The 27,642-nt window shown below is 48.5% G+C and overlaps 1 protein-coding gene across 2 annotated transcripts in view; it reads right to left on the reverse strand.

Annotated features, from left to right (window-relative positions):
• The window catches only part of KCTD1 (potassium channel tetramerization domain containing 1), a 114,002-nt gene extending 88,408 nt beyond the window's left edge, over positions 1-25,594 (reverse strand). Inside the window, exon 1 of one of the 2 annotated variants that reach the window (XM_062201499.1) lies at positions 25,542-25,594. Coding sequence is in view for 1 of the 2 variants with exons in the window: in XM_062201498.1 (XP_062057482.1) it covers positions 23,339-25,171 (1,833 nt within the window). In the remaining variant the exon portion in view is untranslated. Of the gene's footprint in view, positions 1-23,338; positions 25,172-25,541 lie in introns of those variants that run through there. The other variant, XM_062201498.1, reaches the window with a different exon arrangement.
• Positions 25,595-27,642: the final 2,048 nt, after the last annotated feature.

Consider the following 27,642-nt stretch of genomic DNA (forward strand, 5'->3'; position numbering starts at 1 on the left):
ACCTTTCTGTCTGTCTCTCTCTCACTATCCACTCTGCCTGTCAAAAAAAAAAAAAAAAAAATTAAAAGAAACTGTAACCCAGGAAGGTTGTGCCTAAACCAGAAGGGCAAGTTGTATTAAATAACTTTGAGAAGACACACTGATTTTCATTCTTGCAGTAAGTGATCCAAAAGACAAGTGAGTCCCAGCACCAAATCCCACAGAAGTCACACAGGGTTAGTGACAACAGTCGCTGCTACTTCTAATATGGCACGTGTCTTGTCCTAGTAGTAGCAGAATTAAACCAGGCCAGTGGGAGGATGCTGCACAGTAACAATGCCAACAAACCCCCAGGGTAGACAGCTGGACAGAGGAGGAGCCACGCCTTCTCTGGTCTCTTTCTTGTAGAGAACGCATGCTAATTTATGGACCAAATTCTCCAAAGGAAATGGGAGACCAGGCAAATTCTTTTACACACTGGGTTGGTACTCACCCCCTTGGTATTTCAAAGTGGTCTGTCTACAGCTCCTTTTATTCTTTCCCTCAATGCTAAATTACAATATTGACCCCCTACAGTGGACCCTCCCTCCATTAAGAAATGCTCAATTTTGCACTGGCAGACCTATAGTTGGAGCAAATATTACAGGCTGGATGATCCTGTACCATTGTCCAACAGTTTCTCTTGGTTGTATTTCTATGGGGCTGGAGACTGAATCAGGAATGGCAGCCGAGACATGAGGGTGAAGGGGGGAAAACAGGGACGAAATGCCCGAGTGTATCGGTTTGGCTGCAAATACAGTGCTTTGTCAAACTTTGCTTTAACTCTTTTGTCAAACAAACAAAGTTTCAATGATTCTGTGACTATTTTAGAATGTGCTCTATATGGCGTGGGAGCCCAAGTTCGGGACACCAGCGGCAGACTCAACGCACCAGCGCTGGAACGCGAGGTGAGCCGAACCTCCATAGCCCGAGAAACCAGCGGGCAAGCGGAAAGAGGAGGCTAGAGGGAACGAGGCTTGAAACTCCATGGGGAAAAGTTCACCAGGCTAACTAGAAGAGAGAGAGGAAAAAAAAAAGTGACCGATACGGACACGAGTTTCTCTCTCTCCGCTCACCTCTCAAAGGCGAGCAAGACAAAGAGCAGGCGCCATTTTGGACATACGTCATAAGCAGGGCGACCTCAGGTCTGCACCGGCCCTGAGCCTAGCAGAAACACCTGACTCTGCGGGGAGGGGTGAAATAACAGGAGATTAGGATCTAACTTGGCAACCCAGTGGGAGACTGCAGGAGAATTGGAGCCCACACTGAGGGCAGCACAGATTCCCTGTGTGGTCCTTGGGAAAGAGCTTCTAATCTCTGGCTCCTGTGGGTATATTATTTGCCTGCTAACTACCTCCAAGTACGTTCAGCTGTGTGGAATTACTTTGCTTTTGAATCAAAAAAAAAAAAAAAAAGAGAGAGAGATTTACCACGCCTAACCTGGGAGTGTCATCTTTGACACACCCTCAGCCCTGAGGAACCAAACACAGCTCTCAGTCCACACTCATCTCAAGCCTCTAAGGCTCCACTGAAAGCAGACAGTCCACTTAATATAGAGCCATAGTGTAACAAGAAAAAACACCACAGTGAAGAAACCAAATATCTCCAACATGCCAAACAACAAATGCAAAAATCGAGGTAACAAGAACAAGGAAGACACTATGACGCCCCCAAATGAAAAAGACACCCCAATGCAAGATTATGAAGATGATGAGATAGAAGAAATGCAAGAAGCGGATCTCAAAAAATTGATAAGAACATTAAGAAGTTCTCAAAAACAAATTCTTGAACTACAGAAATCCTTCATGGACAAGATAGAAAATCTCTCTCGTGAAAGTGAAATATTAAGGAGGAATCAAAATGAAATGAAACAACTAGTGGAACAAGAAATGGTGATTGTGACGAGAAATCATAATGAAATGAAGAATTCAATAGATCAAATGACAAACACATTAGAGAGCCTTAAAAACAGAATGGGCGAAGCAGAAGAGAGAATATCGGACTTAGAAGACAGAGAACAGGAAAGGAAACAGGCAAACCAAAGAAAAGAAGAAGAAATCAGAAATCTAAAAAATATTGTCGGGAATCTACAGGATACTATTAAAAAACCCAACATTCGGGTTCTAGGAGTTCCTGAAGGCATGGAGAGGGAGAAAGGATTAGAAGGCATTTTCAGTGACATACTAGCAGAAAATTTCCCAGGTTTGGAGAAGGACAGAGGCATCTTAGTACAGGAAGCTTATAGAACCCCTAATAAACATGACCAAAAGAGATCCTCACCACGACATGTTGTAATCAAACTCACCACAGTGAAACAGAAAGAAAAGATCCTAAAATGTGCAAGAGAGAAACGTCAGATTACTCTTAGAGGATCTCCAATTAGACTCACAGCAGACTTCTCATCAGAAACCCTACAAGCTAGAAGGGAATGGCGAGATATAGCCCAGGTACTAAGAGAGAAAAACTGCCAGCCCAGAATATTATATCCTGCAAAGCTCTCATTTGTGAATGAAGGTGAAATTAAGACTTTTCATAGCAAACAGAAACTGAAAGAATTTGTTGCCACTCGTCCTGCCCTGCAAAAGATGCTTAAAGATGTGTTACACACAGAAACACAGAAACATGGTCACCAATATGAAAGAAGGTAAAGGAAGGAAACCTCACAGCAAAAGATCACAGGAAGCTCAATTTCTCTTTGACATAGAATTAAACTCTGATGCTCTGTTAAAGCAATGTGTTAAAGTAATCTATTATGTTCTCTTGATGTCTGTTAAATTCTAAGTGTTCAAAAACAGCTGAATTTTTATTAAGAGCTATGGGTTATGTAAATATGTGCTTATTTTCAAAGATTTGAATAATCACCTTGTAAGAAGATCAAATTTGGTCTATGAGTTTATAATTTTAAACATGGCGACTTAAAGTCTTTTGTCATCCACAGTTATATATGATGTGCTGCTCATAAAACTAAAGCGTTGTTGGTTCTGTGTGTAGCTGTCCTCCTATAGGTTCCTATGGACTTTTTCCAGCCACTTCCATTGTATTCAGTACTTTGGGATGGCTCTGTAAACAGATGAAGCCAATAATGTATTAACAGTACCAACTGAGAGAAAGTATGGTTAACTGAGGTTACTAAAAAAGCAATTCAAATCAATTGGCAATCGACAAAAAGAGTTAAAGATTTTAAAAGCTATTATTAAAATTGCTTTTGGTCTATTATGCTATGTTATATGTGTGTACATAGTGTATGTCCACACGGGGAAATTTTATTAAGAGTTTTATTTTAAATGGCTTATAGATAAGATTGTCCATAAATTTAAGCTGCTAAAATCAATCAAAGATACATTTTAATTTGTGTGACCTGAATCTGTGTATCACATGTTTTAAACTTGTTGGTAGAAAGAAACTAAAAACATTTTATATGGTTATGCTTAAGTTTACTGGTTAAACAAACTACACCATGTTAGATATTTAAGAGGTGTTTTCAAATACATGATTCTTAAAATTTATAGAAGGCATTGGACCTTCTGGTAAATGTTTTCTTAAGTTGTTATCTAATGGTTGAAACTGTTTGCTAAGTATTCATGTGATATTGCTATTGTCAGCAAGCGATCTAGGACTTGCTCCCTCATTTCTCTATTCTAAGCCCAACTTGTTCTTTCATTTCTCTATTCTCTTCAAGGTAGGAAACTAATTCTATTATGAAGGAATCTGTAGGATGCACAATTTAATCTTTAGACCTTATAAAAGAGATGGCTAACATTTTTCTGTAATAGCATAGCCAAAAGAAGAACTTAAATAATAATCTCATAGCTAGATTCACTTCGCCATCAGCAAAGTATACAGTAAGTAGAAAAAACCTCCCTTTCAGACCAAAGGGAAAGAAAGTTTTAAAGTGAGAATATAATTTTCCTCATGGGCATTGTCTACCTTAGAAAAACTACTACAGAACATGCCTGTGACTATAGACTTGTAGTTCAGGCCACCGAAGATTAGAGATGGGACTTGGGCACTCCCTTGACTTGCATCCTCTGGTCTGCTTTAACACAAACCAGGAGGAAAAGAAAGCTAGGCATCAGAAGCAATGGGTGGCAGGCCTATTAATGGCTGATCTGTACAGTGATCTGCCCTCAAGGAGACCCAACAGGCCAGTCCACTGCAGTGGCTTTCCATGAGGTAAGCCTGGGCTTCAGCAGAAGTCAGCTTGTGAAGAGCCCTGGCAGCTCTGCCAAGAGTTGGATCACTGGAAATGGACCTGCCCTGGAGTCGAAGGATGCCCAGGTCAGAGCCACAGATCTTATTGGCTCTAAGCTGAAAAGCCCTTCACTCAGCCCAACTTCCAAAGTGACCACTGCAGCTGAGGGTGTGGTCAAGTAGGGTCAGCAACATTGCAGGCAGAACTGTAAATTTCTTGTTAGAGATGCCCCCTGCCTTTACCTGGCCAGCTCTCCTCCCAGCCCAGCCAAGTAATGAAAGTCAACAGAGTGCCTTCCCCTAGGAGGTTCACACCTCCCTTAGGATATACCCCATGTGAAGAGATATATAGGTCTGGGCCTCTTAACTTACAAGGCCTAAAGCCCAACAGATTATTATCAAGCCCCTTCTATCAGGTTCTATTTGCCTCTCAATCAGAAAACTTAATTGTAGCTTAGACAGCACCTTTCTTAGCTCCTCTAATAATGACTCTGTCCTTTGTTCTAGACCCTGTCTAGCGTACTTGGGCCTCATTCCTTCGTAATCATAACCTCTACTCTACCACCAATGGCTCTACTCCCAACCTGTGTGTACTGATGGTCCTCTTCCCCACTTAATGCTGTATAATTGTTCAAACCTGGTTAATGCCACTCTTAGGATCATTGGTTACTATCCTCACTCTGTCTTTTATGACCTTGTCTAAATATGATCAGAGTCGGCAAACTTGGAAGGCTTCCATAGCCTTGGCAACTCATGACGACAGCCTAGGGTGGTTACTGGCGCCATAAACTAGAGTGTCAATTTGTTGGGTCAACAACAGGAGCCACTGTGCACTTGCTCCTCATATGGGATCTCTGTCCTTAATGTGCTGTACATTGTGATTTGATGCTATAACTAGTATTCAAACAGTATGTTTCACTTTGTGTGTCTATGTGAGTGCAAACTGTTGAAACCTTTATACTAAATTGATCTTCTGTATATAAAGAGAATTGAAAATGAATCTTGATGCAAATGGAAGGGGAGAGGGAGCGGGAGAGGGGAGGGTTGCGGGTGGGAGGGAAGTTATGGGAGGGGGAAGCCACTGTAATCCATAAGCTATACACTGGAAATTTATATTCATTAAATAAAAGTTTAAAAATAAATTAATTAATTAATTAAAAAAAAAAAAGAATGTGCTCTATATGAGTGAAGTTGAACACCTTTTCCTATGAGTGCTGTACAGAGCCCTGGCCTATTTTCCTGCTACATTATGGACTGTTTACTTTTTATTTGCTCAGCTCTATTTAATGGAACCTTAATAAGCCTTTGACTATAGCGTAAATTAAACATGTTATCTCAAAAAATAATAAATATTTTTAAAAAAGGAAAAAAAGAAGGAAAAGAAAATACGACAAGGCTGAGGTAGAAAGGGAACATTCCTACAGAACTGGGACGCCACAGAGGCTGAAAGGCCACCTGGCTCAGTGACTCTGCAACACGTGTATCAGAGTCCTGCCCCTCCCTGACCCCCAGAGCTCACAACTTGCCAGCCAGACCTCCCCTTTCCCAAATCAGGGCAGCACTGCCAATCACCACAGTGTGGCAGCTAACACATTCTGGGGTATGTGATTCCCTTTGTGCACTAAGAGATCAACAGAAGAGAACAAATGAAACTCCGGGCATAGGCTGAAGAGGACTTAACCTTCAGTGGCACAGTCTTAATCAAGTGACCCTTGCATGGTGGGGAATGTCTAGCCACGGACATAGGAGCATATAAGATTCCCAAGATCACTTGGTCCAGCCCTGCCAAGGCAACCACAGCGAGGATTCGAAATTCCATAAATCTACAGCAGACTAACTTTTAAGCTGATCATTTTGTACAGCCCGTGAATGATGTTATAAATACCCAAATGGGCCTTGGCAGAAAAAACGCTCCCCACGCCTGCTTTAGAGCAGAGACCAGTGCCAGGTATACAGTAGGGGTGCAACACATATTTAATTGTTTGTGTGCTATAAGAAAGCTTCTTATAGCTAACCTTCATAGCTAAGGAATTTGCTTTCATATTTACAAATGAGGTTAACATATTTAGATCATTTCTGCTCAAGCCTAGGAGGGCAAAGATGATAAACTTATATGTTACTAAAAAATATTTGTAGGGGCAGGTGCTTGGCACAGCAGTTAAGACTCAGCTTGGAGGGGCCGGTACTGTGGCGCAGTGGGTAAAGCTACCACCTGTGCTGCCGGCATCCCATAAAGATGTCGGTTCAAGTCCCAGCTGCTCCACTTCTGATCCAGCTCCCTGTTAATGGCCTGGGAAAAGCAGCGGTAAATGGCCCAAGTGTCTGGGTCCCTGCCACCCACCTGGGAGACTCAGATAAAGCACCTGGCTGCCGGCTTCAGCCTGGCCCAGCCCTGGCCATTGAGGCCATTTGGGGAATGGACCAGCAGTTGGAAGACCTTTCTCTCTGTCTCTCCCTCTTTCTCTGTAACTCTTTCAAATAAACAAACAAATCTTTAAAAAGAAAAAAAAAAAAAAGATGCAGCTTGGGATGCCTGCATCCCATACTGGATCTCTGGCTTCAAGCCCTGGCTCTGCTTCTCATCCCAACTTCTGGCTCATGCGCACCCTCAGAGGCTCAGACTGAGACCCTGGCTCCCGGCTTCAGCCTGACCGAGCCACAGCTGTTGCAGGCATTTGAGGAGTGAACCAGCAGATCAAAGGTCTCTGTCTCTCTCTAGGTTTTGAAGAAATGAAAATAAATTTTAAAACATTAAATATACTTTTATTCATTTCTACAAATACTGCTGATTCCCTAACACATGCCAAACACTGCCAGGAACAGGGAATAGAGCCATGAGCAGCAGAAGCACCGGCCCTGCCCTCATGGAATGCCCTCCACTTAAAGGGCAGAAGGAATCAATGTCATGAAAATATTCATCTTACTCTTTGAAGCGTTCCTCTGCCCATGGCAAATAAAAACCAAATAATCCTAAGTTGATTAGAAAATTTCAACCACAGGCTGAAATACATTAAGTCATGTATATCTCCCATTAAGTTGAATATTATATAAAACCTATTTTTCTTTAAAACTCATAAATCCAAACCAGAAATGGCAATAGACCCTAAAAATGATGCTCAAGTACATTTAAACAGCCTGAACCAATACCAGGATTCAGAGCAAGGACAAGTGGAAGCTCTAGCTCAGTGCATCTGAACTTTGATCCAATTCACAAACATCTGATCACTTTTTTTTTTTTTTTTTTTTTTTGGCCAGGAGAGAATCCAGAATCCTAGGTTCATCAGGCAGGAAAGGATGCTAAGCGACCTGATCAGCTGTTCCCACATCCGCGCTGTGCTAGTCACAAGGGCTTCTCAGACTCAATGAAGTCCAGGGGAAGGGCAGGAGACAGCTGAGTGTGACCGGCAGCCCCTCAGCTGATCAGATTCCCCAGAGCCAATCTCACGACTCAGTAACATCACAAATAGGGATTAAGCATCTCACAAATGCCCGCCACATTAACAGCTTCTTCTGACCCCAGCAGCAGCACCTTAGCTGCTTTTTTTGGCAGGAGTTGGGGGAGAAAGGCACCAGTTTTTGGACAGATCAGTTCAGAAAGAGGCAGACTGGGGCAAGTATGCATTCCACACAAGAAAAACCTCAGTCCCTGGCCCACTCACTGGGCTTTGAGATGGCCCGGGGCACAGTCCAGGATGAGATAGGCTGAACAGGGAAACCTGATGCAGCCCCATGGGGAAGGTCATGTGTCACCTGCCAGTGAGGAGGGGGGCTTCATCATCCTGAGAAAAGATTCAGGGTCCACGAGTTAGGAACAATTCCTGATTCTGGACCAGAGTCCACTGCTCAGCCTCCCTGGGCCTCCATCTGCTCACCTGTGCCGTCTCCCCAACCACAGGTTGAGGGGCTCAGATGTGTGCTCCACAGAGAGTTCTGAAGACAGGAACCATGCAAGCACCTGTTCTACTCAGCGTACCCACTGGAGCTAGGGAAAGTCAATAGGATGTGGCTCACGCAACAGTGGCAGCCCTTACCTGGAAGACGGCTGAGGGCAATCGTAGCCTGTATTGACTTGGGTCCACGCAGAATCTCCAGAGTGACTGCATTAGCACAAGTGGCCAGTGTGTGTGGCCTGCTTCTGCGCGAGTGGGCTTTGACTGATGTACATCAGGAGAGGTCCTAGAGTCTGGAGTAGCTGCTCATTTTCAGTCCATTTTAATGATGGTTTTGTTAGTTTCAAGGTCTTTCCAAATTCAATGTCAAGTATGTGAGAAACAAGACTTTCACCATCTTGTTCTTTATTAGGTCCTCTGTGACCAGCACATAGTATGTGCTCATAAAATACTTGTTGACTGACCAAGAGAGACACCTGGGTTGCAACCCTAGGCTTGCTATTTACCAACTTCCTGCAGAAGGTGACTTAACCTCCATAGCAGTAAGAGATTATACACAATAACATACGTCAAGTATTTACAGTAACATGTTACACATATCTGTTAGCTATTGGGTTCATCATGGAGTTGAATTCTTCAGGATGAGATGTGTAGCCCTGCTGGCACGCAATGTGCTGAAGGCTTGTCATCTGACTTCATTTCTAAACAAGTTGGCATAAACCATGGTAAGAGTCAATTGTGAATTATTTGATGATTCAGGGGTGGGGAACCTTTTTTCTGCCAGGGGCCATTTGGATATTTATAACATCATTTGCGGGCCATACAAAATTATCACCCGAAAAATTAGGCTGCTATAGATTTACTGAATTTCGAATTCTGTTTGTGGTTGGTTGCCTTGGCAGGGCCAGACCAAGTGATCTCGCCAGCCATATATAGCCTGTGGGCTGGCCTTTCGCCACCCGATTTGTCAATTGAGCAAGTATTTTCTTTCAGTCAAGTAGGAAAATAGGGTTAAGAGATGATATAATTTCTTTCAAATGTGCACTTTAACACAAAGAATGCCACTGTTCTATGTAATACATTCGCAGAAAGTTTTATGTTCCCGATTACACTTGGGTGGATCTTTTCTGGTGAAGTAGCCATCAGAAAATTTTTTCAAACCATTATCAAAACCAAACCAAACCACACCACAAAGCCTGAAATGCATCATCTGGTTGTATGTGCTTTTGTTAATGATAAAAGCTTAAAAAGATCCTAGTTCCAAACCCCAGCTGCTTTAAGACATTAAAAATCTACAATATGCTTCTAATGCAAGAAATAAACAGTGACTGATCTCTAAAAATTCACTGGTTACAACTAGGAAAAATCAAATTATATATTTTTTAATGAAATAGATAATTCTATGGAACACGAAAGACACTGCTAATATTTGTAAGTATTTTTTTCATTTAAAATGTGTTCAAAGGGGGCAAGTATTCGGCACAGCAGTTCATGGTGCACATTCATACTGGGGTGCCTGGGTTACTGTCCCAGCTTTGCTCCATTCCAGCTTCCTGCTAATGGCCACCCGTGGGGGTGAACAGTGAGGGTGGCAGTGGTTGGTTTCTGGAGACCTGGACAGAGTCCCTGGCTCCTCATTCCAGCCTAGTCTAATTCCGGCTGATGTGGGAATTTAGGGACAACCAGTAGATAGGATTCCTGCCAGTCTCTGTCTCTCTACCTTTCAAATAATTAAAAATAAAATCTACTCAAAATTAATGTTTAATTTTACATAAAACATAAATTATCTTGCATATAAATGAGAAAATTGAAATTTTGAGGATTTAATTTTTATATTTTAGTGAGTGACATACTGCTTCAAACTGGGACACCTATAATTTAATATCCATTTTTTATCCACTTAGAGTTTATAATTTTTTTATCCATTTAGAGTTTATTATTTGCCTGTTGATTAACATCATTTTTCCTTGCCATAGATACAAGTTTTTCAACTGTTTTCTTTGTATGTTTCCACTTTCACTTGTGTTTATGAGTATTTTGTGACTATTTCGGATCCTTTATTTTATCTTGAAAAGAGAACACCAATGATCAGCTGTAAATTGTTTATAATCCTTCTATTTTTCATCCAACCTAGCAATAATCTTAAAAATAAAAATAATCTTAAAGGCTTTCTTTTTATGTTGAAAAGCTAACATTTATTGAGCACTTACTATGGACATTTAATACAGTAGCTCCCTCTTATCTATAGTTTTGCTTTCTGTGGTTTGTTACCTATGGTCAACTGTGTTGAGTGAATGGAAAATTTGAGAAATAAACAACTCATGTTTTAAACGGTAGGCTGTTGCGGATACGTGATGGTATCTCACACCATCCGGCTTCATCCAGCCTGGGGCGTGGATCATCCCAGTCTCCACACCATATCCCACCTGCCCAAAGGTCACTCAGAAGCCTTCCCAGTTAGCAGCTGTCTCAGTTCTCTGTGCTTGTGCCCAAGTGATCCTCTTCTGCTTTAAGTACGGAAGTAGTGATGGTGACAATTCAGATAAGCCCAAGAGTAGCTGGAAAGTGCTTCCTTTTAAGTGAAAAAGGGTGAAAATTCTCTACTTAAGGAAAGCGCATGGTGGGTACATATTTTTTATCCACCAAATTGTGAAGAAGGAAAAAGAAATGCATGCCAGTTTTGCTGTCACACTTTGAAGCTCTATGAGCCAGCACCTCAGGACAAGTGCTAGGTTAGGATGGAAACAGAACTCATATATACAGGGCTTGGTACTGTCTATGCTTCCAGGCATCCAGTGGGGGGCTTGGTGCGGACATGCCGTGGAAAAGGAGGAAAATGTATTCCTATTATTGACAGGTGAGAAGCAAGCAACTTGCTTATGGCCGCCACTCAGGTGAACCATTCCTGTAACTGTCACTGGGGCAGGTGTTGGAGTTCTACCACCGCCAACACAGAGCAGGGGCTTCGCTCCATGCTGACGTACTCCTGGCTCTAGGCTGGAGGGGTCCCACCTATCTCCCTCTCCTACACTTTCTCCCCCTGTCGTCTTTCCCTCGTTTTCCTTTCGACTCCCGTGTCACCCCCGTGTCCTTGAACCCGAGTGTTACCCACCTTCCTCAATGAGAGGCTGCCAGGTCCTAACGGAGTTCCTGCAGGAAGGCCTCGGAAGACTGTGGCCCGCCAGACTGCGTTCCCCTCGCCTGCGCCGGCGGGGCAACAGCCGCCTGCCAAGAGCAGGCCGAGGGAAAGGCCTCGGCAGGGCGGGCCTGTCATGCCGTGCCAAGGGGTAAACCTGCGCCCCATAAAGTGCCTTGGTATTATTAAACATTTTCTATTTGTCAGGCGCTTTATAGTCATTTTTATTGGTTCTCTTTACTAGTTATAACTCTGCATCAGGACTGTGTTCATTTTTTTCTTTTAATTAAGTGCTCTGAGTCAAGTGGAAAAGATTGAAGGCCTTGGGGAGCAAGTTTTCAACTGCCAAAGAGTCAGGGAGCGGATGCAGACCCAGAGACCCAGGCCTGGTCCCCTGCAGCCACAGGCCCCTAGCAGGGGGCCAGGGGACACCCAGCCAGTTCACAAGAGGCTCCTTGGGGACAGGGTCTCTGCTGTGTGTTAAGGAAGTGTCCCCAAATCAACCCAGGACCACAGCTTTCAGCCACGCACGTCTAAAGTACACACTGCCGACTGGAGACTAGCCATTCTATTTCACCCTAATCCATCAAGTTCTCTGTTATTTTCCTAAAATTCCAGAAGCACAAAATCCATTTTAGAATCCCTTTCCTTTTTAAAAGACTCATCCACCCATATGCTTATGTTTTCATGGTTTCGATGTTCTTTTTCTCTACTTTAATGTCTAATTGTACATTTATAACATTAGCTATGAAGTATAGTAGCTTAAAAAAGTATGACTTGGGGCCGGTGCTGTGGCGCAGTGGGTAAAGTCGCCACCTGCAGTGCCAGCATCCCATATGGGCACTGGTTTGAGTCCTAGCTGCTCCACTTCCCATCCAGCTTTTTGCTATGGCCTGGGAAAGCAGTGGAAGATGGCGAAGTGTTTGGGAACTTGCACCTGCTTGGGAGACCTGGAAGAAGCTCCTGGCTCCTGGCCTCGGCCTGGCCCAGCCCTGGCCATTGTGACCACCTGGGGAGAGGGGAGTGAATCGGCGGCAGATGGAGGACCTCTCTCTCTCCCTCTCTGCTTCTGCATAACTCTGCCTTTCAAATAAATAAATAAATCTTTTTTTTTTCTTTAAAGTATGACTGTAGAAGAGGGCTGGACTTGGTAGGCAGGAGAAGGTGAGAAACTAGAGTGAGTCAGTTGTTCTCAGCTGTAGAATGGGTACGATCCCAGCTCCCAGCCTCCTCCCTCAGCTTGTCACTACTCTGTGCAGACAATATCACAAGACTTAGCCCATAGTCAGGGTTTATCCTTCCAGTTACTCAGCTGCTTCCCCGGCCAGACTCCCAGGACTCCTGCGAGGAAAAGGATGTTGAGTCCCCATGGTCTTTCCAGCCCAGGTCACAGCTCTCCAAGTGTCTGCAAAGCTTCCTTGGAACGCGAGCTTGCATAGCCAAGTCTTTTGTGAGCCGTCAAGCCCCATTCACATGGGCACGTTACAGTCGTTCCCTGACATCCACAGGGCCCGCATCTGTGGATTCAACTGAGCACAGACTGGGGACATTTGGGGGGAAAAAATAAACTGCGTCTGCTCTGTACATGGGCAGACTCGTTTTCTTGTCAGTGCTCCAGAAGCAACACAGGCTAACAACCATCTGCACAGCATTTACACTGTCTCAGGCATCACAAGCAACCCAGAGAGGACTTAAGGGTGTGCGTAGGCTACATGCAAATACTGCACCATCTGAATGCCACAGGCACGAGCATGCCACGAGCCGACACCCTGGGGACTCCCGGGGGACAACTGTACCTGCTTATTCACAGTGCAGCCTCCCCCAGACCTGAGAAGCGAAAGAAACACTGCAGGACATCGACGGAGCCAGGCTGTCAGGGGTCGCCCGAGTTGTCATCAACACGTGAACCGTGACTCCGTGCTGTTCCTGAATTTCTCTCAGGCACTGCACATACACCCGGCCCTCGAGTCCACGCGTAACAAGGGGATGTACACAGACAGTGCTTTCCTCCAAGCTGGTGTGTCCACATCCTGGTAAGGCTGGCCTGAGACGGCTATCGAAAGACAAGGCTTACGTTTTGACAAGGTAATCTTTTATTCCCCACCACCACCCAAGGTTCCACAATGTCCTTCCATGCGTGTAAGGTTTAAAGGCTTGGTCTTGCAGTTTGGGCAGGCCACTGTTAGTCCCACTTCTTAGGTCCTAATGCACACCGTTGGCTTTCCAGGGTTTGCTTGTGAACAGTCAGCCAATGAGAGGCCTTCTTCTTCACCCGGTCCTCTGGACTTGCCCTTGGCATCCCAGTGTAGCTTCTCCAGTGTTCTCTGAAATACAGCCCAAGTTCTTCCTCACCTCCAGACTCCTACCGTTGCACACAGTAAGTGCTCAATAAGTGCTTTTATTAGTGAATCCGATTTTCAGGTTTTCTGTACAGAATTCTCCATCACCTTGCCTTTCTCTTCTTCGATCGTCACTCCCACGCCAAGAGGTGGTTCTAAAATCATCACTTGAGATAGTGCTTTGTGATGGCATGGGATTCAGGATTTTGTGAACCTCTTTGTAGCTGTTTTTAAAAAGCAACCTGAGCAACACTCCTGGAATGCGACCACCACTGTTCCCACTAAAACGATCCTAAAAGGCAGGGACGTTACCAGCGCTGTGAACACCCTGCCGCTAATCATAAACAAATCATAAACAATACGTGAATGAGCACCAGACTGAGGGGGAAAGAAAATGAAGCTCACATAATCTATGTTCTAATATTCTTGTCATACTTCTATTTGGCTCTGTGTGTTTCTACAGCAACATGTTTTAAATTTGCTACCTCAATCCACTAAAAAAAATGAACAATCTGCAAGGCTTTGTTTCGGGGCAAAAACAATGAGATATTTGTTTGAGATAGGAGAAAATATCTAAAATCTGTTAAGATATAGTTTTCTCAGAAACACCACCACCAAACAGAAGCCAGTATTCCAGATGAACTGTTTAATAAAACAGACTATCCTCAAACCCCACAGACTTAACCCATAAAGGCTATTGCTGGCTGAACACCATGAATAGTTGAAGGGTACACCAAATTAGAAGTAAAACATCCTGCACTGGCACGTCATGTCAATCACCTCTATTTTGTAAGAGCACTTTGTCACAGTAAAAGTAAGTTGCAAAAGCTCATTAATTGTTCAGCAATATTATATCAAAATATCAACCAATCAGCCTACTTCTGCAGTCTATTCAAAACATGCACAAGTATACCTCAACTTTAAGTGCAAAGTCCACTGATTTATATGGTATGCAAGACATAGAAAAGTATAATCCACTAAGAAATGCAAACACTGTAACATAGGATCTGGGGCTAAATACAGGCTTTATGTTTAGAATACTGAAATGAGACGGTTTGTGAAAGGTACTGCTATGTGGGCAGGAGGGAGGGTAGAGTGGGAAGAATCACTATGTTCCTAAATCTGTTTATATGAAATGCATTAAATTTGTATACCTTAAATAAAATTGTTAAAAAATGAAAGGCATTATTGTTTTTTTTTTTTAATTTTTTTTTTTTTGACAGGCAGAGTGGACAGTGAGAGAGAGACAGAGAGAAAGGTCCTCCCTTTGCCGTTGGTTCACCCTCCAATGGCCGCCACGGTTGGCGCGCTGCAGCCGGCGCACCGCGCTGATCTGACGGCAGGAGCCAGGTGCTTATCCTGGTCTCCCATGGGGTGCAGGGACCAAGCACTTGGGCCATCCTCCACTGCACTCCCGGGCCACAGCAGAGAGCTGGCCTGGAAGAGGGGCAACCGGGACAGAATCCGGCGCCCCGACCGGGACTAGAACCCGGTGTGCCGGCACCACAAGGCGGAGGATCAGCCCAGTGAGCCATGGCGCCGGCCAGGCATTATTGTTAATGCCCTTCATGTTTGAAGAACCTCAGTATCATGACCAGTCCTGTAATCCAACCACTCCAAAATAAAATTGCTTGTGAGAAACTGTTGCTTTCATTCTAAGCCAAGTGTTGTGGATCTGCTGGAGTTTGTCCACAGCAGTGGGTTCCCCAAGTCCCCTGAGCACCTAAAATATCTCCTGGGCTCTGTGAAAGGAAAAGAGAAGCGTTTGCAGAACCCACGTAGGAGGTGTGGGCTTAACTCTCAGCTGGGCCACAGCACACGCAAGTGTTAAAGGAAAGCAGGGGCTAGCAAAGCAGAGTTGGGGATAAAGCCTGCACAGGGATGGGCTTTTACAGGTAGTGGTGAGAGGGTGCAAGGCTGCCTGCAGGAGGCTGTGCGGAGCCCTGCGTTCCCACAGGAAGACCAGCAGCAGTGCCACTGGCTGGAGTTTCTGGATGCCCTGCACAGCAGCGGGACAAGCGACGTCCGCCCTGATAACTGCAGACTGAGACTGCGACCCAGCATCAGGGGCTGCGTTTTTACCAATGTGAAACCTTCCAGGCCAAGATAACAAAACAGCAGCAAGTGTTCAGATAATGCTTGTGTCTTAAGCACGATTCAAACAGGACTTCGTGGATCCTGACGAGCCCATCAGACGGCTGTGACCGCAGGCCCATTTGACCAAGGGGAAACTGAAGGACAGGGAGGTCTGAGCAGAACTGGGATTTGATCCAAGGGCTCTGTCTGCCTCTGGAGTCTGTTCTTAACCACTAGTGAGTCAGTTTCTCAAAAGAGGTTGTTCCAGACCCCAGATGCAGTAAATCAGGGGTGGAGAACCTTCTTTCTGCCAAGGGCCATTTAGATATTTATAACATCATTCGCAGGCCATACAAAATTATCAACTTAAAAATTAGGCTGCCATAGGTTTATTGAATTTCAAGTCTCGCCTGCGGTTGCCTTGGCAGGGTCAGACCGAATGATTTCATGGGCCTTATATGGCCTGTGGGCCATATGTTCCCCACCCCTGCAGTAAAGGCTGGGTGCTCCGAGATGGAAACACACTACCCTCTAGAGAGAGTTTCTGTGCTCTCTGTGGTACTAGCGTCACCATTCTGCAACACTGTGTTTTAAAAAATACTCTTCTCTTCCATTTTGCCAGGAAAGCAACTAAGGTACTGAAACGGTTTAATGCTCTAGAATCTTTTTCTTATTGGATTCTTTCACTTGAACAGCTGCTAAGAATTTTGCAATCCACAGAGCCTGGATTGAAAAGCACAGACTCCAGCAGCAGACAGGCCTGGGTTCAAATCCAGCATAGTTATTTACCAGCTGAGAGGCCTTACGCAGGTGTGACGGTGCTGACTCACCTGCATTCCCTCCTTTGTGAAATGGAATAGGCAGAACGCCAGGAAGCACTCTGCTGGGGATGAAACAAGGGGCTACAACCAGTGCTGGTGGACATGTTCCTTGCACATCAACTGCCTGGGAGTCTTGTGGAAGCCCAGGTGCCGATCTGGGGGGACGAGTGGGGAGCTTCTGCCTTTCCAGTAACCCCCAATGATGTAGCTGCCGTTAGTTGGCGGCCCGTGTTAAGCCTTCAGTGAGCATTGGTTATTATCAGTGATTCTATCCCACTCCACAGTCAGCAGACGTTGACAGCTTACAGCCCAACTCTGCAAGGAATGAGTCAGGTCTGTCTGTGCCGACTGCAGCCCCAGCATGTCTCATTTCCCCCTGCCTGGATCGGGGCTACAGGTCCACTCCCTGCCCCGCGGCACCAGGACTGTGAAAATACTTCACATCTCTGAGTTAGGGTCTTACAGCCACAAGTGGGAAACTACAGCACACGGAGGTGACAGAACACCCAGATCCATGAAACCCATGCCACACACGTATTTCTCAGATGATGACAACAAAGCTAGGGAGGGGGGTTCCAGGCATCAAATGTATGCACAGCAGACATGACCTGTGAATACTTCGGAAGGTAAAGAAATCTACAAATATCAAATTGGAGCTTTAAAGCACGTATGAGACACCGAGCTAGCTTGGTTCCCGGCACGTGGTGAAACAGGAACTGCTGTGACAGACAGTGCTCCCCCTTCCCGGGTTCAGAGAGGACGGCTGGGGACTGAATGGGAGACGCTGCTGGGAACTGGGATAACCCAGATGAGAGGCATGAAGGACAACCAGAAATTGGGGATCCCAAGCTTCCCAGACTAGTTTTGACATTTTAACTTGGTAGCTATGTTGCTCACAGATTCCGCGTCATCTGTCTCTGTCATCGCTTTACATTCCTTTCTGAACTGCTGCCCTTCTCTCCCGAGGTCTACCACCTAATGCTGCCTTAAATCTGTCAGCCCCTTCAGGTGGTGCATTCTTGAGCCCTTCCTCCCAGACCTGACCAAAAAAGCCTCTCTTGCAAGGCACAGCAGAAATTCAAGGTATGAACAGCCCAGATACTCCCAGGACAGCGCTGCATTGTAAGGAGATTTGCCAATGGCACAGGCTCTATATTTGGGTGGAGAGGGGGCTGGGAGAGTTGGTGGTGGAGGAGGATCTGGGGCAGTGGGACAGACTGGGCTGCTGTGGCCCATCCCCCACCCTCCCCTTCAAGGTCATCCTGAGTTCCCCCAGTTCTCTAGGGCTCCATAAACAGATTCACCCCGGGAACCCTGCACCATCCTCACACTGCCCTGCATCGCACAGGATTAGAAACAACTAAAGTCACTGCCTTAGAGGCAGCAGGAGCTGAACCACTGATTGAGAAAAAGGAAGCTCCCAGCCAGGCTGCACATGTTGAAGACCAGTGCTCACTGCGTGCTGCAGCCGTCTGCTAGAGGCACGTGTGCTAAACGCGCCAATTAAAGCTCGGAGCTCGGACTAATCAATACTTTAAGTCAGTTCACATGCCCATTGTTTTTTGAAAACTTATCTATAAGGCTGGGGCAACATTTGGAATCTGACATAAAATATCTGTCACTAGACAAAGTTAGCTTTCACATGGAAACTTGTCTTTTCTTTAAGGCAGGAAGAAAAGGCTCCATCAGGTTGTGAAAGGGTTAGCAAGAAGGAAGCAGGTGTGACTGTAGAGAAAGCGCTGAATGGAAGGACTCAGAGAATTACGGAAAACCTAAGCCACGCCTCATTAGGTTCAGCCTCCTGCAGCGGGTACGGTCATGGGCATTAGGTCATACAACCTCATATTCAGGTTTAATCTCAGCCATAGCTTTTGCTGGAATGAGGTATCTCCAAGGGCTTAATTACTCTTTTTAGACCACATCTCCTCTTATAAACCTGGAGATAGGACCTAAAACTTGAAGAGCTCATCTGTTCCCACTCTGATGCTCAGGCATCCAGTAGAGAATGACTTCAGCTTTAAGGCTATTCATTCACTAGCTCCCCCACCCTCTGCAAGTCCCTACTGAGGACCAGGACTGACTCCTGCTGCTTTCTGCAGCACTTGAAAGCAGAAAGATGCTCAAATAACGATGGCGGAATTGAGTTTGGCATCTGAGAACACCAGAAGCGTTCGATAAGTGTGCCAAGTGCAATGTTTCAAATCCTCAAGCAATGTTTCCTCTCATTTTCACTCATCAAGGTCAATCGATACTGTTCTTTCACCAATTAATTCACACCACTCTATCCCTTACGTCAATTCTCCAAAGAAGTCTTTAAATAGGCATTTTGACTAAAGGGTATAATACAGTGAAAGCTAAATCAGCAGAAGTAAAAGAGATCTTAGAAATAAAAACGCTAGGGGCCAGTGTTTTGGCACAATGGGTTAAGCCGCTGCTTGCAATGCTGGCATCCCTTATCTGAGCTCCAGTTTAAGTCCCAACTACTCTGCTTCTAATCTGGCTTCCTGCTCATGAACCTGAGAAAGCAACATGATGGTTCAAGTGTTTGGGACCCTGCTACCCAGGTGGGAGACCAGGATGAACTTCTTTGCTCATGGCTTTGGTCTGGCCCTGCCCTGCACATTTGAGAAGTGAACCAGGGGATGGAAGATTTCAGTCACTCTGCCGTTCAAATAAAAAAGAAAGAAAAGTCCTAGCATAGGATAGACCCACAGGTTACCAGTTTACATGCCCAGTCCTAAAGCTTTTAACACAGGTAACTCTACAGTAATTCATGTTTCATTCTGCTTTTGGAAGAGCAGTTAAGGACACCACAAGCTAACTTGAAACCCAGTTTTTATTACGTAATTGAAGTGGGATTTTGATTGGCTAAGGCCAAGGCAAGAAACCCACCCAAGGGGTCTCACGGACTAGTGGTCCTCTGAAAAGGACTGCTAGAGACTTCTCCTTGCTCGGATCCACTTGGTCATGCAGAGGTAGCCTTTGCTTGGGGAGCCAGATTTGAAAATCAGAGTGATCCAAAGATTTCAGTTTTAGATAACCGGGATCCACATACTTTTTGTTCTGTCCATTTATCTGCTTTAATAGTGAACTGACATTTGACATGGAATTCTACCAACGTAAAATAATACACTCCAATACTGGCCAATACGCAGAGTGCAGATTTCTGTCTCCAAATGCGTGTTGCCAAACATTGAATGTGTCAACTTGTAATTTTCCTCATTCTGATCTTATTTAAGTATATAAGGAGGCCAGAATCTTTACAATGGGACTATTTGCCAAGTGGAAATTGATTATTTTATAAATTCCTGGTGCAGAAGCCAAAATATCAGGTGCTCAGTCACTATTTCTTGATCCAATGAAGAAAGCCACATGCTTATGGGCGAGACCTCTAGTTCCTCCACCAAACAACCCTTTCCCCACAGGACGGCAAACATGCTTACCACAGAAAGAGGAAAGTAGAAACAAAGTAATTTTAAGTATCAGGAAAAATACTCTTCTATTAATCCTGATAGCTCCATAAAACACCACAGAAGAACGCTTGCTACAATTACTGTACTCCTTTCAGGTTTGTAATAGTTTGATTGCATCTGTATGGGAAAAAATGGCATCTCTCCTGCCTGGTCCTCAAATCCAGAACAGGACTTCGGCAATGACTTCTTAACACATAAAATGCATGTTTGTTCCTAGGAGCAGACAAATAGTCCCCTTCCTTCCCATGGCAACCCTTGAAATGTGTGAAAACTGGATTCCCAGTGCTGCCGGTCTCAAAGGGAAGTAAACACACCGCTGTGTGCACCTGCCTGGCCTCTCCTGATCCAGACTGGCCCACAGTGAGGGCAATCAAACAGCAAAGGTGGCAGTGCACCACCACGAGCAGATTTCATTAAAAGTATTTCCGGAAATAGAGTTTAGGCTGAAGTGGGTGCACAAAAGCCACCTGGTAGCCTAAACTTCCAAGTGTTCCTAAGTAGGTTTTGTAATGAGCTAGTTATCACATATTGGTGTGGCACTGGAGATACACAGTCTCCAATACTTTAGCAACAAAACTACAATATTTAAGGTCTGAAATTCTATCGGGATTTTTTTCCATTGTGAATGATCATAAAATTACACATCTCTATCATCCATCTACTCTGAAGCACCATTGTCTGAGGCAGGAAAAATGCTGTATTTTCATGCAAAGAGAACAAATATAGACAGAGGACACATGCTAAACCTTTTTAAATGGAGCCCAAGCTGTGCACTTGGGAATGAGCAAGATGCACCAGTCACTGCCTCATCTTAGATCATAACAATCGTGAGGGGAAAAAACAAAACTAAAACTTCCCCTTACTTTTAACACAGCCATTCCAGAGAATTACAGAGTGGACCAGTTAAAGCAACCATCACAAACCCCTGGCCGGCCCCAAAGCCAGATACTTCATAGAGGTAAAAATCACAAAGTCCGTCATCTTTGCTAATTCTCTGGGGTATTCATTATTCAACGAGTCCCATAAATGATAACACTTGTTAAAAGCCTCAAATAAGTAAAGAAACTGCCTTTAAAACAGCAGCATCTTTTGAGAAACTCGCAACCTCAGAAGAGAATGAAAGCATGGGTGTGTGATCTCTCCGTGAGCAATAAGTCTATAACACTTTGCTCAATAGTGGAATCTGGATCTAGTCGGGTCCGTATGATGGTTAGAGAGCTACAATGACTGGAGCTGCAGGAAGAGTTGATGACCCCAAGCGAAGCCATGGGCCAGTAACCCCGGCCAGTCATTCATCCTCAGGAAACGCCCTGGACTTCAATCGTTACAGTGATTTTAATAAATCCAGGAGGAAAAAGTTTAGTATCAACTTTCTCCTTCAACTCAACATTCCTTTCATACTTAGATTTCTCAGACTTCATGGAGTTCTACAGAAGTTACTAGTTAAAAGAGTTCCCTGAATATCTTACTGTTGATGGGAAAAAAGGTAACACAAATGAAAAGCTATTAAATACGTGCAAACAGAACAACTTTTTGTAGTGTTTTAACTAAGAGAGACTTAGCAGCCTGAGACCATGTCTGGGAGTTACAACAGTCATCTGAGCCACACATGGCTGCTCCAGTCCACACTTCACTGGGGAACCACCTGACAATAACTCCAGATTAATAAAAACTCAAGTTGACAGCTTCATGGAACTGATTTATCCCACTCAGGTAAATAAAAAGATTACAACGTAGGGAGTGCATTCCTCAGAACAAAACCGTACCAGCACGGCAAAAGCCCCTAATCTTTTAGGTTATGATTCTAACACTGGTGACAGTGTCAGACACCAGCAGACAGACGCCAGCACACAAACTGTCCCATTATTATTCCAAGCATACGTATGATGTAAGAAACTTCCGGAGGCTTTTAACTCTTAATCAATCAGGTGCTACTCGAAACCAGGGCATCTTAAAGGCTTTTACTTCATCAAAAGTGTATTTATTTTTGCTTTCCAAGAAAAGAGCAAACTCAAATTCTCTTCTCCATCTTTAACTTTCTAAAAAGACCTCATAGTCAGAAATGTACTAAGCACATCGGAAATGCAGAAAGACACACAGCCCACAGGTCTTGTGTATTTCAGACAACTTTGGTGTTTGTGTTACCCATTCACAGCCCCTGGCCTCAGCCGGCCTTGAAGCCTGCCCACTTGCTGGGTCAGTTTGTCTGGAACTGGAATTCCCACTTTGGAAACAGCAGAGTCCCTGGAATGTGTCCCTGAGGGGCTGAACCAGGCACCCCCAGACTGACAGAATTCTTCTGCTGGGTGGCAGGGCAGGCAGCGTCATAAGGCCTCCAGCTGCTATCCCTGCCTACCTAACAGAACGCAGTCCCCAAAGACTTCCAGCTTCTGGCTCCTGGAGACAGTGTCCGACAAAGAGGTACAACTTTTAATAACGTGAATAGATTCCTCCAGGAAAAATAACAAGCAAAGACGCGTCTAACAACTTGGCCCCCATCCTGACCTAAAATTTGGTACTGCTTTGAATTACGTGATCTCAAGATTGAAGCAGTCCCCTCTTCTTTGAGGAAGACACCAAAGCCCAGAGAGATGCACGGGTTTGCCCATGCTGGCTCAGCTTCTGAGCACTTACTCTGGTGTTCCTGTCACTGAGTCTAAGGCTCAGCACGTCCCCTAGACGCTGAGTTCCAAGGGACTAGGGACAGACAGCAATGCAGCAGAGCTCACAGCCTGCTCAGGCCACACACAGACACCAGGGTCCCAGCTAAACCATGTTAACAAGCACGGGAACCACACCCCAAATGTCACTTCACGTGGGGCTACAAGTTACAGTAGGCACTGGCACTCAGTTGCCAGGCTCCTGGGTCTCCGCCCCTTTTCCTAAAAGGAAAAAAGCCAGCTACAGGAAGTGGGATTAGTGCGTTTTCTTTTTAATAAACGGTAACTGTTTTTCTACCTTCCCAAGTTACAGCGACTATGTAATAAGAGTATGTTGACGGTTACTTGAATCCAATCTCTGTTAAGCAACTGCTTCCTTTAGATAGATGTGGAGAGTTCCTGCTCCCTCCTTTACCTTATAAAACTCATGCAATCAATGCAGAGGGCTGGAGTGAATTCTTTTGTTCTGTGCACTCTGATGATTTTAGCCTAGCAGTGATTCCTGAAGTCGCAAGCCCTCTCCCACATCTTTCAAGGACAGCTGTCAACTTTCCCAAAACGCACCGAGAGACATGAGCCTCTAAGGGGACAATCAACTTCGATTTTAGAATGTACTGGCTACTTGGGAAAAGTTCCGCCCCTCCCCCTCCCCCTCCCAGCCCCGTATTAGCACAACAGTTAGTCCCGAGGTGGTCCCAGAGAAACATTTCATGCAGAGAGTTTGGTTTGGTTACCTGGGCGGGGGAAACAATAGCAGGTGAAACTACTGTGGGAGAATTGGCGCTTCTGTGCCCATTGGCTTCTGGAAGAAGAGGCAGGGGGTCGTGTTTCACGGAAACCACCACCACCGCATCCACAGGCTCCGAGGGGCGGATGCAAAGTCTTTTGGGGGACGAGGGGCCGCAGATGTCCCCGGACCCGAACACCGACTCATACAGCGCGCGCTTGGGCGCAGCCTCGGATTTCACGTCGGGCCCGACCGGGCTGTCTTTGGGCAGGACGTACGAGTTTCCCAGCGCGGGCTGCTGGGGGCGGGGGTGGTGGGAGGGGTGGGTGGGGGGGTGGTGGGAGGGGTGGCGGGCCGCCCCGTTCAGAGCCTCGGCGAAGCAGCCCTGCGGGGCGGGCGCGCCCAGCTTGGTGCCGATGCCCGCGATGCTGTTGAGCGTGGCGATGGACACAGCGCCGATGCAGTGGTTGGTGTAGGTTTTGGAGAGCTTGGCCGCCTTGGACAGCATCTGCATCCTGGTGCCCAGCAAGTTCTTGCCGATGGCTTTGTTCTCGTACCAGGTCACGTCGCCCTCGCTGCAGTGGTCCCGGGGCCGCTGGAAGAACGCCTTGCACAGGGGGTTGCGCTTGGACAGGTACTTGACGAAGCTGGCGTAGGGGCAGAACTCGGTGCCGGTCTCATACATGCGGGGCAGGTTCTCCTCGTCGCTGCTCTCGGCGCGCTTCTTGCTCCACGACGACGAGCGCGACTTGTGGTAGGGCCCGAGGGACTTGAAGTAGACGAACTTGCGGCCGTCCTCGTCCATGGCCAGCCCGAACGAGTCCTCCTCCAGCTCGCGCTGGTTCTCGCGGCCGCGCGTGCAGAAGTACATGCACGTCTCGAACCAGACCTTGTTGAGCAGCCCGAAGGGCGTGCCGGTGCTGAAGACGCTGGAGGTGTAGAGCTTGCGCAGGTCGGCGCGCGTGATGGCTTGCTTCTGCACCACGGGCCCCGCGCCCTGCTCCTCCAGCTTGCGGATGACCGCGGCCAGCGTCAGGTTGGCGCTGCGCAGCTCGGGGTCCTTGGTGAGGTCGAGCGTGCGGCAGTACGGGGGCTCGTTGAGGTAGCGGTTGAGGGAGCTGCGGATGCTGATGAGCGACGACTTGCTGTAGAGCTGGCCGCTCTTGGAGCGGGCCTCGGCGTAGAAGGAGCGCAGCACGCGGCACAGCGCCCCCTTGTCCATGGTCTCGAAGTCCGGGCTCTGCGCCTTCTCGCTCAGGTACTCCCGGAAGATGCGCACGGCGTAGCGGGTGGCCAGCCGGGTGTTCTCGCTCAGCCGGGCCCGCTCGGGGCGCTGCAGCACGTCGGGGTCCAGCTCGGCGCCGTCCCCGGGCGGCCCGCCGCGCGCCCGGGGCGCCAGCAGCCGCGGCGGCGCCTCGGGCTCCAGCGCGGCGCTCTGGTCCATATTGATCATATGGACCGGCTCGGGCTCCAGCTCCTCCCCGGCCGAGTCCACGGGCTCCAGGGGCTCTTCCCAGTCCAGCCCCATCTCCTCCTCCTCCTCCTCCTCCTCCTCTTCGTCCTCCTCCTCCTCCAGCCCCCCACCTCCGTCCTCCTCCTCCTCCTCGTCCCCCGTTATCTGCACCTCCTGGATCTCGTCCTCCTCCTCCTCCTCCTCTTCCTCCTCCTCCTCCTCGCCCGCGCTGCAGTAGTGCGGGCGGCCGTGGCGGCGGCCGCGGCCCCCGGCGCCACGCTCGCCCTCGCCCCGCTCCCCATTGTTCTCGGCGGCGGCGGCGGCGGCGGCGGCCGCGCTGCCGCCCGCGCTGGTGTTACAGTCCCCGCTGCCAGGCATTCTCGCCATATTGCCGTCTCTCTGCCAGTCCTCGGGCAGGGCGCATGCGCTATATTGGACCGCAGCGCTGAGAGCTTTTGTGTTTAATGACCTTCAGCTACCGGGAGGCAAAGCCGGGCTCTTAAAGGAGCCGCGCTCCAATTGTCATTCCCGAGCGCGGCTCCGGAGGGGCAGCGGCGCGTGGGGGATGCAGGGGAGGGGCGGTGGGGGTCAGTTAGGCCGAGAGAAGGCCCTGGACCGAGGCCGGCTGGACCTCCCTCTTCCCCCACCCCGCTCCCCAGTTCGAAGAAAACTTTGCAGGGGGAAAAAAAAAAAGGAAAAAAAAAAAAAAGGAAGGGGAGGGAGAGCTGTCGGTGGGGGCGAAACCCTCCCAACTTACCCTCTGGCGGCGCGGCGCGCGGGCCCGGGCAGGAGCGAGGGAGGGCCGGCAGGAGGGCGGGGCGCGCTCGCTTCTCTAAGTAATGCCCGAGGCGCGGCGCCCCCTCTGCCGCCCCCTCATTGCCCCCCGGAGCCGGGGGTTTGGGGCAGCCGCGGGTGCTGCAGCGAGAAGCCCGAGTGTGGGGCGGCCCGGAGCGGAGCGGAGCAGGCAGGTTAATGAGCAGGGTGGAGGAGGCACGGCGAGGCCCCGCACCCTCCCGGCGCCCGCGGCCAGGGCGCAGCGGGCGAGGCTTGGGAGCGGGACGGGGCTGGCGGCGGCGGCGGCTCCCCCACCTACTTGCTGGCGGCGAGGCGCGGGGGCCTGGGGCCAGCCGCGCGGCTCCCAGCTTGCTTTCCGACTCTTGCGAAGGAGCGAAACACGCCCCACGTCAGCCTCATCCCTCTCCACTTTTCCAACTGCCACTTTTAAGCTGTCATTAAAGACCTGGGGCGCTCCCCGTAGGTCTGGGGCAAGTCCGCGCCGGTCCAGCCAGCCCCGGGAAGGAGCGAGCGAGAGAGCAAGGCGGGGAGGGGCAGGTGGGAGGGGATGCGCGGGACCCCAGGGACCCCCTCCCCACGCTCCCAGGCCGCCGCCCTCCCTGCCCCTGAGCGAACTGACACAACTCCCTCGGGCGAGGCTCTCCACCAGGCTGGAGCCCAAGCGGTGCCAGGCCCTACGGCTGGGCGGCCGGAAAAAGTGCACTTGGGTCTCGGCCGCCGCCCCCGCCGCCGCCCCAATCCCGGCGGTGCGGATCCCGGGCGTGCTCTCCCTGCAAGTTTGCCAACCGCCATGCGTTTGCCCGCGGGGCTGTGCTGCCTCCGGCGCGCGGGGGCGGGCACCTCGGAAACTGGAAAGGCAGCCAAAGAGCTCGCCGGGTCCCGCTTTCCCATAGGAGCCACTGTCCCACTTGCAGCCCTGCGCCCGCCCGCGGCGCGCCCAGGCTCCGCGCGCGTCCTCGCGTCGCCGCCACCCGCTCTCCCGGCCCACGAACAGCGCCCCAGAACCGCCCGGGTCCTCGGCTGTTCTTGGCCGCAGAGTCCGGGCTGCCTTCTGATCGCATCCTAAACTTTACGCTCCTTGGGCAGCCCGGGCGTGCCCGGGTGAGCTGCTGGGCTCCGAGTCCCCGTGGGGCGAAGTCCACTGGCAGAGTCAGGTCTAGGCAACCCGCTCCCAGGCCGGGCCGGCTCCGGTGGGAGGCAGCCGTGCCGGTGCCTCGAGTGCGCGCTCAAATTTGACTCCAAATCCGAATTATCGGCGGTCAGGTCAACTTCTCGGTCTCCCTTTTCCCTGCCCTCCCGTCCTGCTTTTAGGGCAAGTTACCATTTTACGCATCAAGAGAAACCCACCCATCAATTTGTAACTTAAAAATTGTGTTTAAAGCAAGGGAGAGTAGGTCCGCGGGCCGCGTGGGCGCCTAAGTGGGACTTGGTGTCTTTCTTTTTTTTCCCAGGTGATCACTGCTCGCCCTCGGGTAGCTCCTGGGCCCTGGACGCCGCGCAGCGTCGGGGCAACCGCGCCAGGTGGGAAGCAAGTCCCAGCAAGTCCCTGCCTCGCGGGCCCCTCCGGCTCCCCGGGGAAGAGACGCGCGCGCCAGGGCTGTCCTCCTCCCTGCTCTGCGCGGAGACTCTCCTGGCAGGCGAGGAACCCCGAGGTTGCGCTCCTCCAGAACCGTCCCCGAGGTGTGGCCGGAGAGGTGTGCGGCTTTGTTCACTCTGTACTGTCCCCCTCACCTGCCCGGGAACTATGCGGAAAAGCGCATTTGTTTCTCCGAGCCCAGGACAGCGGGCAGCTACGCTGTTTGCACACACGGACCCGCACACACGAACTGGCACACACTGGCCGTACACGGTTACTTCCGGGGGGCTGGCCCTTTGTCCGGGGATGCGCCCTGGTTTGCCGGCCGCTCGGGCAGAGTGTTGAGAATCTAAGTGGGCGCCGGGCAAGTTATCCAGGGGATCGCTAGGGATTGCTTCACGGCGGCCCGCACTGCGCGCGCAGAGGACCGAGGTGCCGCGCCGCGCAGCTCCGGGCTGCGCTTCGGGCCGGGCCGGGGCACCGAGGC

Source organism: Lepus europaeus, chromosome 9, assembly GCF_033115175.1.
Source record: "Lepus europaeus isolate LE1 chromosome 9, mLepTim1.pri, whole genome shotgun sequence".
Lineage (NCBI taxonomy): Eukaryota > Metazoa > Chordata > Mammalia > Lagomorpha > Leporidae > Lepus > Lepus europaeus.